This window comes from Mytilus edulis, chromosome 1 (genome assembly GCF_963676685.1).
Source record: "Mytilus edulis chromosome 1, xbMytEdul2.2, whole genome shotgun sequence".
NCBI lineage: Eukaryota > Metazoa > Mollusca > Bivalvia > Mytilida > Mytilidae > Mytilus > Mytilus edulis.
Window position 1 is genome coordinate 40,688,192 of NC_092344.1, and position 16,034 is coordinate 40,704,225.

At 34.3% G+C, this 16,034-nt stretch overlaps 1 protein-coding gene across 1 annotated transcript; it reads left to right on the forward strand.

Moving 5' to 3' along the window:
* Positions 1–938: 938 nt before the first annotated feature.
* On the forward strand, positions 939–11,286 carry LOC139482626 (uncharacterized). The gene is made up of 5 exons (XM_071266553.1): positions 939–1,048; positions 6,955–7,087; positions 7,273–7,394; positions 8,506–8,653; positions 10,895–11,286. The coding sequence occupies exons 1-5, from the start codon at positions 985–987 to the stop codon at positions 11,010–11,012; spliced, it is 585 nt and encodes a 194-aa protein (XP_071122654.1). The 5' UTR covers positions 939–984; the 3' UTR covers positions 11,013–11,286.
* Positions 11,287–16,034: the final 4,748 nt, after the last annotated feature.

A 16,034-nucleotide genomic window follows, 5' to 3' on the forward strand; every position in this document is an offset into this window, starting at 1 on the left:
AAAATGCGAACGTCGACGGGATCTAAATGTCTTTTCTGACGATTGAGAGGACCTTTTTAACGTATTTCAAAATTGTAAATATTCTTATAAAATAATTATTAATATTCTTGTGCACCGATATGCAAGATTAAACCGTCATGACGCGATATACTGTCGTGATTTTACGTCACTTCATTATTGCTCATAGCGTTTAGCGTCAAACAAGACATCATTTCCCAATTAAACTTAGTATTAATACACAATATTGTGATCTAAATTTAGGCTAGATTTTCCAAATAAATGTGCACTAATACGTCTGATTAAGGAGCAACCATTTAACTTTTATTGAGTGGGGCAGAGATTTGTACCACAAGGCTATCTGTCAGGAACCCACTTTTTTATTCATGTCCAGTGTACCACAAGGCTATCTGTCAGGAACCCACTTTTTTTATTCATGTCCAGTCCAATAACAAACTATTTTTTTAGCGCATATTAAAAAAATGAATATAAAAAAAAGTTAATCCAACGTATACAAGTTTGTGAAATTAAGGATCAACTACCAAGTATCCAGTGGTTTATATTTTTACTCATCAAAAAAACATTTTGTTAAATGCACACGGTAAGAGGCAATAGCGGACACCAATTAGTATCGTAAAATGATATAAATCCGATATGTATATAGCCAACAGGAAATCTAAGGATCGAAAGACCCCAACGCATGGACTTGAAAATTTCACAAAATAGTTCAGCAACTTTGCTTTAAGATAAAAGTGGAACATATCAACAACCTTAACTCAAAAAATACTATTTGACATATTTGAATTAGCATATATTTTTTTATGGAGGCAATTTTTGTTTTAAAATATCATCAATCATCATTTCATAATGGTTATTACGCCTCAAATATAATATAAATTGAAAGTAATAGAGATGATTATATAATTATCCAATTTACCTACAAAAAATATTATATATTAAGTAAAACCCAAGGGTGTTCGTTGAAAAATGGACAATATGTTGCTGTTAGGGGCGATATTTGTTTGTCTCCATTTCATGGTGGTTCACACAAGTAAGATTACTAGTATATATTTATGTTAATTTCAATTGATATTACGATCTTGCTTTACAATTTTTAGACCAGCTTTAGGTAAAATCGTTTCATTGTATACCCCATTTGTCACGGAAACAAAATAATAGTTGTACAGTTTTAAATTTACTACATTAAATACTTTTTTTTATATATATATATATAGAAATACAATATATTAAATGACCGACAGCGAATATTTAAGCCAGCAATTCTTGTCTTGTAGTGGGTTAATAGAGAGAGCAAAACGTTCGTTTTACGGCAAGAATGTATACGTGTATCGCTAAAATGAATTTTAATAACGTAATATTTGATGATATCATATCCATGGAGAAATTTGCAAACTCGATTTTCGAAAACTTACTTTAATTTTTTATTTTCTACGTGTTCTAGGTGTGTAATTATTTAAAACTTGAAGATAAAACAGAAACTTTGAAACATGCAAGGTTGCATCAATGACGAGCGTCAATAAAAATTATAATTGCTTAATGGTGTATGCCTTTCATCAGGAACCCTCAAACCCAAATATTTGAAATTCAGATTATTGCGACGAGAAACGTTAGCGATATAACATACCTATTAGAATAATTGTTAAGTTTTAAAAACATTATCCTGAATATCTGTACAATATTTGCCACTGGGCTATTTGTCAGTGGGTTGAATATTGACAGACAGATTTAAAGTTACGATGGTCATGCAAATTTTATGGGTTTTAACTCGTTTAAAAGAAAGAAGATATAAACTAAGACATCAGATAAAACAATAATGTGCTATCAAATTTATTAATGTTCATACGGACTCCTGGGGCGAGTCTAAACGTGTAAAATTTTGTTCTTTAATGCCTCTTCAGTGATACTTGGGGCCATTTTAAAATAACACATATTAATGTTTAAAACAAAAAAAAACAAAAAAACTTAAGCTTAATGTGTAAGCAAATACTTACTTTTGATAACTAAACTTTGAATTTTTGAAATACTAAGGCTTTTCTGCCTCAGGAATAGATTACCTTTAGTTAGCTGTATTTGCCAAAACTTTTAGAAATTTTTGGTCCTCAATGCTCTTCAACTTCGTACTTTATTTGGCTGTTTTACATTTTTTGATTCGAGCGTTACTGATGAGTCTTTTGTAGACGAAACGCACGTCTGGCGTAAATATAAAATTTCAACCCTGGTATCTATGATGAGTTTAATTAGCAGCATCTTCCTCGTCCTTTGTATATTTTTTGAAACCAGATACTTAAGGCAGTAGAAGAGAAACAAACTGAATTCTCACAAAGACTTAAGAGTAAAGGGAAGGGTATTGCAGACTTTACGAATAAATTTTAAGCACAACCCTATGTTGGACTTTTGCAAAAAATAGCAGTGCAAATGAACTTTTTCATTCCATGATATACATTTTTTTTACAATACTGCATAGTAAATGTTGAAAAGTTTTAGCTGTAAAAGAAGTTCCTATGGGAAATTGCAGTGTCTATATTGACAAAGCTATATAATGATTGAATCAGTTACGGATGTTAACATATTATAAATTGCATTGATAATTGTATTGGTAGTTTGCATTACTGCACTGAATGAGTCGACAATTTTTTTTTCCAATATCTATAAATTGTATTGATATTCATTATTTTCACTAAACGGTATTTGCTAACTAGTCCACGTTGAACCCCATTATATGGTAATTGTAAACAAGACTTCAGGAAATAAATGATACAAGTTTGTCATTCGTTAACCAGTCGTGTAGATCGGTACAAGATCGAGTTTTATTTATTTAATTGTTTTGTGTGATTTGTATACACAGGGGGTGACTAGGGACAGTAACATAAGAGGTACGATTTGCATGTGCACTATTTTTTGTATCTGTTTTTGCTGTACAGGATGTATTAATACACACCTACGACCAATTACTCATGTAGAAAGAGTGCCATATTTATTTATACGATAGGAATACTCGTGACAAGTATTTCAGTGGTCAGCACCATGGTCATCCTTTATAATCATTTATGATCTTTTATTAACACAATGATAAAAAAAATATTCATATGCATTTAAAAGTAAAATCACAAAAATACTGAACTTAGAGGAAGATCAATTGGGAAAGTCCATAATCACATGGCAAAATCAAATAACAAAACGCATCAAAAACGAATGGACATATAAAAGATCATATAAGTAAATAATTCAATTCAATTCAAATATTTGCCATATAAACTTTAAACATTAAGTTTGTGACATACAAAATAAGTAAACAATATACCTATAATTCACACACACACACATATATATATATATATATATATACAACTCGTCTAAACATCAACCCAACAATGTTAGATCTGTAAATTTGCTTTCGCAAATTTTTGGTTCTTCCCTCGCCGGGATTCGAACCCATGCTACTGTGATATCGTGACACCAAATCGCCTGCACTGCAGCCGTCCCGCTAGACCACACGACCACCTGGGCTCTCAAAAAAAGAGCTTTCGCTGGCCGTGTGTTACCTTTACCGTCAGTTTTAATCTAGCGGCGTACTGCAGTACATGATATATAAGGCATGAAGATGTTATTGTTACAGATCAGCTAAATTATCTATATTAAAGGATCCTACAAATTAATGTAAGATACAGTCACAGAAAATAATTATATTTATAAGTACGTCTGAGTCAGTGACAACCCTACAACAGATGTATCCATCGGATCGCCATCAATGATGGTGATACATGGCTGTGTACATAATGTATATACAACTCGTCTAAACATCAACCCAACAATGTTAGATCTGTAAATTTGCTTTCGCAAATTTTTGGTTCTTCCCTCGCCGGGATTCGAACCCATGCTACTGTGATATCGTGACACCAAATCGCCTGCACTGCAGCCGTCCCGCTAGACCACACGACCACCTGGGCTCTCAAAAAAAGAGCTTTCGCTGGCCGTGTGTTACCTTTCCACGTCAGTTTTAATCTAGCGGCGTACTGCAGTACATGATATATAAGGCATGAAGATGTTATTGTTACAGATCAGCTAAATTATCTATAGTAAAGGATCCTACAAATTAATGTAAGATACAGTCACAGAAAATAATTATATTTATAAGTACGTCTGAGTCAGTGACAACCCTACAACAGATGTATCCATCGGATCGCCATCAATAATGGTGATACATGGCTGTGTACATAATGTATATACAACTCGTCTAAACATCAACCCAACAATGTTAGATCTGTAAATTTGCTTTCGCAAATTTTTGGTTCTTCCCTCGCCGGGATTCGAACCCATGCTACTGTGATATCGTGACACCAAATCGCCTGCACTGCAGCCGTCCCGCTAGACCACACGACCACCTGGGCTCTCAAAAAAAGAGCTTTCGCTGGCCGTGTGTTACCTTTACCGTCAGTTTTAATCTAGCGGCGTACTGCAGTACATGATATATAAGGCATGAAGATGTTATTGTTACAGATCAGCTAAATTATCTATATTAAAGGATCCTACAAATTAATGTAAGATACAGTCACAGAAAATAATTATATTTATAAGTACGTCTGAGTCAGTGACAACCCTACAACAGATGTATCCATCGGATCGCCATCAATGATGGTGATACATGGCTGTGTACATAATGTATATACAACTCGTCTAAACATCAACCCAACAATGTTAGATCTGTAAATTTGCTTTCGCAAATTTTTGGTTCTTCCCTCGCCGGGATTCGAACCCATGCTACTGTGATATCGTGACACCAAATCGCCTGCACTGCAGCCGTCCCGCTAGACCACACGACCACCTGGGCTCTCAAAAAAAGAGCTTTCGCTGGCCGTGTGTTACCTTTCCACGTCAGTTTTAATCTAGCGGCGTACTGCAGTACATGATATATAAGGCATGAAGATGTTATTGTTACAGATCAGCTAAATTATCTATAGTAAAGGATCCTACAAATTAATGTAAGATACAGTCACAGAAAATAATTATATTTATAAGTACGTCTGAGTCAGTGACAACCCTACAACAGATGTATCCATCGGATCGCCATCAATAATGGTGATACATGGCTGTGTACATAATGTATATACAACTCGTCTAAACATCAACCCAACAATGTTAGATCTGTAAATTTGCTTTCGCAAATTTTTGGTTCTTCCCTCGCCGGGATTCGAACCCATGCTACTGTGATATCGTGACACCAAATCGCCTGCACTGCAGCCGTCCCGCTAGACCACACGACCACCTGGGCTCTCAAAAAAAGAGCTTTCGCTGGCCGTGTGTTACCTTTCCACGTCAGTTTTAATCTAGCGGCGTACTGCAGTACATGATATATAAGGCATGAAGATGTTATTGTTACAGATCAGCTAAATTATCTATAGTAAAGGATCCTACAAATTAATGTAAGATACAGTCACAGAAAATAATTATATTTATAAGTACGTCTGAGTCAGTGACAACCCTACAACAGATGTATCCATCGGATCGCCATCAATAATGGTGATACATGGCTGTGTACATAATGTATATACAACTCGTCTAAACATCAACCCAACAATGTTAGATCTGTAAATTTGCTTTCGCAAATTTTTGGTTCTTCCCTCGCCGGGATTCGAACCCATGCTACTGTGATATCGTGACACCAAATCGCCTGCACTGCAGCCGTCCCGCTAGACCACACGACCACCTGGGCTCTCAAAAAAAGAGCTTTCGCTGGCCGTGTGTTCCTTTCCACGTCAGTTTTAATCTAGCGGCGTACTGCAGTACATGATTTATAAGGCATGAAGATGTTATTGTTACAGATCAGCTAAATTATCTATAGTAAAGGATCCTACAAATTAATGTAAGATACAGTCACAGAAAATAATTATATTTATAAGTACGTCTGAGTCAGTGACAACCCTACAACAGATGTATCCATCGGATCGCCATCAATAATGGTGATACATGGCTGTGTACATAATGTATATACAACTCGTCTAAACATCAACCCAACAATGTTAGATCTGTAAATTTGCTTTCGCAAATTTTTGGTTCTTCCCTCGCCGGGATTCGAACCCATGCTACTGTGATATCGTGACACCAAATCGCCTGCACTGCAGCCGTCCCGCTAGACCACACGACCACCTGGGCTCTCAAAAAAAGAGCTTTCGCTGGCCGTGTGTTACCTTTCCACGTCAGTTTTAATCTAGCGGCGTACTGCAGTACATGATATATAAGGCATGAAGATGTTATTGTTACAGATCAGCTAAATTATCTATAGTAAAGGATCCTACAAATTAATGTAATATACAGTCACAGAAAATAATTATATTTATAAGTACGTCTGAGTCAGTGACAACTCTACAACAGATGTATCCATCGGATCGCCATCAATGATGGTGATACATGGCTGTGTACATAATGTATATACAACTCGTCTAAACATCAACCCAACAATGTTAGATCTGTAAATTTGCTTTCGCAAATTTTTGGTTTTTCCCTCGCCGGGATGCGAACCCATGCTACTGTGATATCATGACACCAAATCGCCTGCATATATACATAATAGTTCATTTACAGTTAATAGTCAAGTCTCCCCTGTCCTCAGTTCTAATGACCTTTTGATAAAGGACACTCAATTTATTTACTTGTGATGGATTGAGTATAAACATCAACTTTTCTTCATCAGATAAATCTTTTAACAGAAAAGTTAAACTCCAAATTGTCAAAAAAGTTGTTTCTTAGTTCCCTATTTAATTAACAATCTAATAAAAAATGTTTTCGTTTTCTAATGTTTTACATTTAAGGCATATTATCTGCTCTATAGGAATATTAGTATGTCTCTCTTTTTCTATATTTAAATTATGGATTTAATAACATACATTTTGACATTAAAAGCCACCAACTCTGTATCAAGAGTTTTGTTTCTACTTTTAGAATCTTGTGATGAAGTGTATGCATGTCCAAATGCAACATTTAGTGGAGATGAGTTGATAGATTATGAATTCAACGAAGAAAATTCCAAATGGAAGATGATTATGCATTTAAACTTTCTTGACGTTTTCTGTCCGTGAGTATTTTCTTTTATTTAAGTCAACTGTATTCATTATACTAAGTATCAATCCATACAACATAATCTCCATTATATTGAAATTATTTATTAGTCAAGAAATTTCTGTAACTAATAAACCTATTTGCACTTTTCTTTCTCTTTACATTTTTTTTTAAATTATTTAACTCTGTGTATTGTTCCAGATACTTATCGGAAATGCTGATTTGCATTAAGAACCATGGAGCAAGATGCGATGACATGCAGCAACATATGTTTAGAATGATGGAAAACATGTACAATCCAGTATGCATCACTCATAAAGCAGGTATGCATGATAATATTGCAAGTTGAATCCGAATTTGCCCGTCTGACAAACACTCGTTTACCAATGGCAATTGTAGTGGTTATATTTTGTATGACCTACTTTTGGAATTGTCTATTCCCCTAAATAATTCTGAAAAAGTTCCGTCACTGAATGTTAAGCAAGACTTTAATCTGGCAGAATATGATTAAACTATAATTAGTAATTTACTTTGAACTAGCTTTCAGTTACTGGGCGTACTCTCATTACTGTGCTATGTGTACATTATTTTTATGTAGTGTTTGGCCTGTATTGATCTTTTGGGTGTAGCTATTTTCGAACGATTTTCAGTTTGTGATTGTGTTGTGCTGTTACACCACTGTCCTAGGTTGGGGAAAGGATTTTACCTCTCTCCATGCTGTATGAGTCTGTCCCAAGTCGGGAGCCTGTACATGTAGTTCAGTAGTTGTCGTTGGTTCATGTCTGTCATATTTGTTTTTTTGTACAATACATTAGGCCGTTAGATGTTTTTCTTTTAAATTGTTTCACATTCTATATGTCGGGTCCTTTTATGGCTGTCTGCAAGGTATGGGCAATGCTTGTTGTCTCATTTGCAATCACACCACATCTCCTTACATTGATCTTTATAAGTCATTGGTTGTTTAATTATAAAACCATATAAATCAAAGATGATGTCAAAATGATGGACTTCTCGATCGAAAGCTTATTTGTTGAGTTTGTGTGAAAAGAAAATTAATTATTATAAACTCCCAAATACCGATTTGTTTGAGTACACGTGTGCATTAGAATTTATTCAAACCGTCTCCAGATACAATAGAAATAAGATCTTGCAAAGCTCTTTACTTTCTAAAGGATACTACAGAAACTAAAGGGTCTGCTTTCTATCTGCTCTTTTCCTCGCTATTGACAGTGATGGAAGTTTCAACCAATAATATAACAGACTTGATGATTTCAAAACTTTTTAATCGTCAATTTTGTATTTCTTAGTAGTAACACACAATTCCATCAGCTCATACTATGTTGTAAAGTATATTACTGGAAACATTGTTATGTAATATATAATAATTCGCCACGTATTGATGACAAACATAACATAATTTTCTTATGATTATAGAATTGACGGAATTAATTTCCTCCTGCTTCAATGACGAGGTGTATCAAGACCAGTTGCTGGTGTGTCACAACAATGCAGAGCAAGAATATATGCTAAAAGTTAATAACAGGTCTCCAAGCACAGCAATCAAAGACCCAGTAGACTGTGGGTAAGATTTAATATGAGACGTAAAACCTTTAAGACACTAGGTAACAGTCATATACCCCTGTTCAATAGTCAATAGCAAAAACAAATGTTGTCGACAAACTTAACCGGAGGGAACACATCATCTATAAGATGAAAACAACAGAAACAATAAAAAAAAGAAGCAAACGCTTACATACTAGAATCGGAATGTAGGTAACAACTGGCATATTCCTGACTAGCAGCACATTTTAAGAACAATGGTGGGTTGAACCGGATTTTATGACTTAGCAAAAACACTAGCTTGTAAACTACTACTGCAACGCAAGGTGTTGCCAAGCCAGAAGTTTGGGATTGATTGATTGATTGCTGGTTGGTTGTTTAACGTTCAGTGGAAAATATGTCATGCATGTTCAGGACGAGAACAAGTTAACAATAAATACAATAGGTAGGTCTTTTAATAATAGAGGACATCCGGGATGATGGTTGGAGAAATTTGGACTGTCACTTGAAAATAAGGGTATATTGGATAGGGACCAAAATTTTGCACCTCAACGAGTTGTTGCAAGGGTTCTTACACGAGGCATCGGATGTAACGTCCCCATTCTGACCGGACGTGGCTGCAAACGTGATACATCCCGCACAACCAAACGGACGCCCCACTTCGGCAAGCCTTTTACTGCTGGTCGGAAGAAGACCAAGTGACTATATTTCTATTCCCCAGTCAGCTTTGGGGACAGAAGTTTTGGATATTTGAATTTTTTGCTGTTAAATATGATGAGGCAAACATATTATGGATAATTAGGGCAAAAAAAGCAAAAAAAAAAAAAGAGAAAAAAAATATAAAGATAGAAGGTTCTGCAAAGGTTGTCGACAGACAGGCATACTGTAATTCAACTTACACCTACAGCTGACCTACCACCAGTTCCCCGTTGCGTTTGGACAATGTTTATGTACGAATTATTTATATTTATTAAATAAAATTTAAGGGTAAACTGACATGATTCCTGTGAAAAGGGAATTCACTGTTTAACGGAACACATATAGGAACACAACGTTTTGCTAGGTGTATTTTTAGTATGCCCAAATTAAAGTGATTTAAATGTTTGCTTTTGTAATTTACTTTTGAAATAATGAAAATACTTTCCGGATTTCTGATGAAGTTTAAATAAACTTTATTTAATTATTTCAAACAATTAAGCGAAAACAAAATTATTTTGAAGAAAGAAATGGCATCGCAGGGAATCTCTAATACTCGATACCCAGTTTTACCGAATATAACTTTAATATACGAGTACTTAACGGCAATTCTAACCAAAACCAAAATCATTACTAATGTCAACTTTCCAGAAACGAGTTTGAACCAAACTTCGAAATAGCTTCTTAAATATTAAAGTATATGAGAAACCTATGGTTTATGGTGCGTCACTGCCGAAGCACCTACAGGTGTGCTTACGAAATACATCCTGACTAACAGTAAGCTTTGAAACTTATTTTGATGTCGATCGAATCCATTGGAAATTAGCAGTACTCTTTCATGGGTTTATTTAAACCGTAAATTTAAGTATTCTTTGAAATACAAATATCGTACCAGGCCTCATGGTGGAATGTATAAAAACAAGTGTAATCAACGTCAAATACATGTATCTAGTTCCGAATTGAATCTAACTCGGAGTTCGGTATTTTTGAGATTTTACTTTGAAAGCATATACTTGACATGTGGTTTGTTAAATTAATTTGTACTAAAAGAAAGGATTGTTTTTATTTGAAATGGTGTTTATGGATATAAGACGATGTAGTATGAATGCCAATTAGACAACTCCACCATCCAAATCACAATGTGTGAAAAGTTTTTATAGGTCTTTATACGACTTTCAACACGAAGACTTAGCTCACATCGAACCACAAGCTATAAATAAGGCCTCAAATTGACTAGTGTAAATAAAGGCAACAGTGTAAAACCGTTAAAAAAACTGGAGAAACCTTCGGTCTAACCTATATAAAAAAACACGACAAACGAAAAGGCTCCGGACTTAGGACAGATGCATACAGATGCAGCGGGTTTAAAGTTTGTATTTGTGTTTGCTTGACCGATATGAGTGTATTTTGTAAAAAAAATATTAGTTTTAAAGCTGGATAAGGATATTCAATATCTGTGTTTCAAACAACGATCTTATGAAAGTATTTAAATAAACGCATTGTTTCTTCCACTTGTTTGAAAGTTTGTTCATAATTACTGTAAATTGTCATTTTCTTCGATTTTTAGAGTGGTAGATGGTTGGGCAAGTTGTATACACGGTGTCATCAAATCATGCAGTCCGGAGAACGCATATGTATTTCTACCAATAGTTGAAGCAGCTAAACCAGGCATTTGTTTGATGTGAACAAAACATTTTCCACTGTGGAACAAGTAATTAAAATACATGTTCACAAAGTTGTGTATTAAACTTTCAATAATCTTTACTGACCACTTTCTCTATTTTTTTGGAAATTTTGTTTTCATCATGTATAGATTTAACGTGTATCAGTTTTGACCTGTAATACGGAGTTTTGGGAATATTGAAAATTAATTACCGAAGTAAGCTGTCTTCTTATGCAATTATACAGGAACATGCATAATATGAAACAAACTAATGCAAATAAACACATTTGATTTAAGTTGCTGATTCAATTGATTGTTGTTTATTCAACTTCCAGTGAAAAATATGCTTTTCAACTTTGTACTTGTTTGACTTTATAACTAGTTTGATATGAGCGTCACTGATGAGTCTTGTGTAGACGAAACGCGCGTCTGGCGTACTTAATTATAATCCTGGTACTTTTGATAACAATTTATACCACTGGGTCGATGCCACTGCTGGTGGACGTTTCGTCCCCAAGGGTATCACCAGCCCAGTAGTCAGCACTTCGGTATTGACATGAATATCAATTGTATGGTCATTTTTATAAATTTCCTGTTTACAAAACTTTTCGAAAAACTAAGGATTTTCTTGTCCCAGGGATAGAATACCTTAGCCGTAATTGGCACAACTTTTTGGAATTTTGGATCTTCAATGCTCTTCAATTTTGTACTTGTTTGGCTTTATAACTATTTTGATATGAGCGACACTGATGAGTCTTATGTAGACGAAACGCGCGTCTGGCGTACTAAATTATAATGCTGGTACTTTTGATAACTACTATCATGAATGATCAGGACGAGAACAAATTATCAATAAATTTAACAGTTATGTCTGAAAATAAAGGCCGTCCAGAATAAAGTTCGAGGAGATTTATACTGCCACTGGAAATTGAGGGTTTATGGGATAGGACAGAAAATTAACCACCTACAGACCTCTAAAAGAGTTGTTGCAAGAGTTTGTAATTGAAAAGAACATGACACTCTCGCTTCTTGGAGACTCAGATTTAACGACTCCATTCTGACAAGAATAAAGTGTTAACATCTAGCAGAACCACACAGGGGCACACTTTGAGGATTTTACCGCCGGTCGGAGGAAGACGAATGGTGACAACATTTCTGTTCCCCAGTCACCTTAGGGGTTGGTACTTTTAAATTTGATGCAAAATCTGTTCAATAACAAAAATTGTTACAATTTTCACACTTAAGAAAACATTTTTAGATGTGTTTCATGCTTGTCCCAAGATTCATTTTTGTTAACCTTTCTAGAAAAATTTCTGGATAAAATCTGTGCGCATTTAACATTTTCGACAGTAGTTTACCAAAACCAACATGAAGATTTCAGAAGACATCTCCTCAATATTATAAATTGAGATGCTGCAACCTTCAAACAAGCCAGAATTGTCGGGACAAAAATGCAAGCATCATTAGAATCATTGGATATCATCTTCATTCCGGCATAATTACAACTCCAACCTGCAAAATAAAAAAAAATGACTATTATATCAAATGAATTTTTGGAGGTCTTTATTTATGATATATCAGATTTTAGATTTTTTAAGCTTTGGGTATGTTAATCAATCTCTAAGATATCTACTCAAATGCTATTAAACAGATAATAATTTACAGTTGAACGTCCCAGGAGAATGCACTGATTTGGGAATTGTGTTGGGAAGTTAATATTCATATTCTTACTTAGTATATGGTTTATGTGCTGAATATAAGTGGGTTTGTTTACCTCGTCGTAGTGAAGAGGCCATCAAGTTTGACCCTCCTCCGTCCCTCCTAACATCAAGTCATTGGTTTTCGTACTCTAATTAATTTAATTTGAAATGAATATTGTGAAACCGGTACACACTGTTTATTACCACTAAACACAGATCAAGTTCGAATTTGGGTGGCGTCATTTTTACAGTTATAGTGTAGTTATAACGTCACATGTAAGCGGGAGAAGAGGGGTAATCTATTTCCAATGAAGAGATTCCCAAATTTCTGAAAGAAAACAACCAAAGTAATGAGTTTCGAAATATTATGTTCATTATAATCAGCTGATAAGAATAACCGCGTCTGAAAACATCATTGAGGCATGCGCATGGAAAATAAATCACCCCTAAAACACGATTTATTTATTACATTGACTAGTTGACAGTCTTTTCTCTTTAACTTCGTCATTATTTGGCCTTTAACCACTCTTGATTTAATAAATACTAGTGAGTCTTCTATCGAATTGAAGAACATCTGATGTACAAAACTGCAAGGCTCTGTGTTGAAGGTCATACTCTAACCTATAATTGTTGACTTTTTTTATATATTGTGATATGGATAGAGTTCAACTTGTCTCATTGGCACTCATGCTACATCTATGTATATTGTAGTGTAAAACTTAGACAAAACATGATTTAGAAAAATACATTCTTAAATATAACTTTAAAAATCGAAAAGTATTATTTCCTTGAAAAAAGGAGATAACATATATATAAAAGAATTCAATGAGAAAACAGAATTTGTAATATCAGTGTAGCTGAAGGTGAAATTAATAAATCTTTACGAAAACAACTAGATATAGACATTAATAATATTTGTCTAGGATTTATGAAAATATCTTAAAAAGACAGATAACGATTACTTCTACCTTCATTTGATATTATGCAGCTTACCCCGTTCGTTAACAATTCATTGACGTGAAGAGAGTAGACACAACACCTGAGGAAACATTTTTACTTTCTTTCACTTCCGTTCTTTTTTCGAATCGAGCGTCAGTGTGATGAGTCTTTTGAAGACGAAAGGCGCGTCTGGCGTAAAAAAATTTCAATCCTGATATCTATGATGAGTCTATATGGTGTGAACAAACAGATGATCTACTAAAAGCAAAAGAACGGAAAACTTAAAATTATAGCATTCTGCTTCAATACATATAGAAGACATGCATGCATTCCATTAACGATGTCAGCAAAGGGAGTAACAAATTAATTTAACAATGTCACGTATTGAAGAAGCCAATAAAGAGGTTAATATACTTTAAGATGAAAATTATTATACATGCAGGCTTTTACTGTTCATTTTGATTGTCATCTTTTTCATTGAAATGTTTGCTTATGCTGTTAGGTCTTCAACTGCAAATTCAAGATGAGGATTAAAAAATGGGTTATGGAGGTAGCCTAATTTGATCACTCTAAATAGATATCTCTAGATTTCATTCAAGTTGATAATAAAAATATAATGGAAGATATGTGACCCAATCATAAGTCATATATTAAGGCTGTTAGTTTGAGCGGTTTTCCAAAATAAAATTAATCAACATTAAGACAATCCTCTTTTATGTTTGACTGAAATCTGGCAGGCTTTGTTTTCTTCCCTAGGATTACCTAAATAAAGACGAGCAACCAGTTACATTGCATGATTAATATATTAATAGACAATGAAAACTAGAGGCTCTAAAGAGCCTGTGTCGCTCACCAAGGTTTATGTGCATATTAAACAAGGACACAGATGGATTCATGATAAAATTGTGTTTTGGTGTTGCTTATGTGTTTGTAGATCTTACTTTATTGAACAATCTTGCTGCCTATAGTTATCTTTATCTATCATGTAATTGGCCCACAAGTGAAACTGAAAAATATTTTGAATTTTTTTTATGAAAATTGTTAAAAGTTAACTATAAAGGACAATAACTCCTTAAGAGGTCAATTGACCATCTTTGGTCGTACTTTGCTGTACATTTTTGCTATTTACAGTTTATCTTTATCTCTAATAATATTCAAGATAACAACCAAAACCTGCAAGACTTTCTTAAAATTACCAATTCAGTGGCAGCAGCAACAAGTTGCCCGATTGGTCTGAAATTTCAGGGCAGATAGATCATGACCTAATGAACAATTGTATGCACAGCAGGTTTTCTTTAAATGCTTTGGTTTAAGAGATATGAGCCAAAAACTGCATTTTACACTATGTACTACCTTTAGCCATGTCGGCCATCTTGGCTAAGGGCGAGGTCATCGGACATATTTTTTATACACTATACCCCAATGATAATTGTGGACAAGTTTGGTTAAATAGGTTTTAGTAGCTTCAGAGGAAAAGATTTTGTAAAAGATTACAAAAATTTAGAGAAAAATCGTAAAGGGCAATTGCTCCTTTAGGGGTCAATTGAACACTTTGGCCATGTTGACTTATTTGTAGATCTTACTTTGCTGAACATTATTGCTGTTTACAGTTTATCTCTATCTTTAATAATATTCAATATAATAACCAAAAACGGCAAAATTTCCTAAAAATTACCAATTTAGTGGCAGCAACCCAACAACGGGTTCTCCGATTCATCTAGATAGATCTTGACCTGATAAACAATTTTACCCGTCAGATTTGCTCTTAATGCTTTGGTTTCAGCGATATAAGCCAAAATCTACAATTTACCCCTATGTTCTATTTTTAGCAATGGCGGACATCTTTGTTGGTAAGCCAGGTTTAAGAGACATATTTTTTTAAACTAGACACCCCAACGATCATTGTGGCTAAGTCTGGAATAATTTGACCCAGTTGTTTCAGAGGAGAAGATTTTTGTAAAAGTTAACGACGAAAGACTCAAAGAGATGAGAAAAGCTCACTTGGACCTTCGGGCCAGGTGAGCTAAAAATAGAAATATTTGTTATATTTGTTCAAATCAATGAATTGCAATGTTTTTTATTTAAATTAAAATCTTTCCTAATTGAGTTGTCAAAATTTGCAGTATTCACAAAATTATTGAAAAGGATATAAGAATGCCTGATATTAAATTTATATAAACATTGGTTCATAGACAACTGATAATAATTAGAACATGTTTAACAATTCCACAAAGTATACACCAATAACTACCCACGCATGTATTTTATCTTATGAAAACTGCATGAAAAAGTAATAATTTATATATCGATTCCAACAATTCTTCAAGGAACCGATTATTAATCCAATAGCAATCAAGTATTAATGACCACCCTGTTAACTACTTATTCCGGCACAGAAATTGTTG

Bases quoted from the DNA above. Each gene is read 5' to 3' on its own strand.
- LOC139482626 (XM_071266553.1), top strand. From the start codon at position 985: ATGGACAATATGTTGCTGTTAGGGGCGATATTTGTTTGTCTCCATTTC. The intron at 1,049-6,954 runs GTAAGATTACTA...TTCTACTTTTAG, and splicing joins TTTCATGGTGGTTCACACAA to AATCTTGTGATGAAGTGTAT. The intron at 8,654-10,894 runs GTAAGATTTAAT...TTCGATTTTTAG, and splicing joins AAAGACCCAGTAGACTGTGG to AGTGGTAGATGGTTGGGCAA.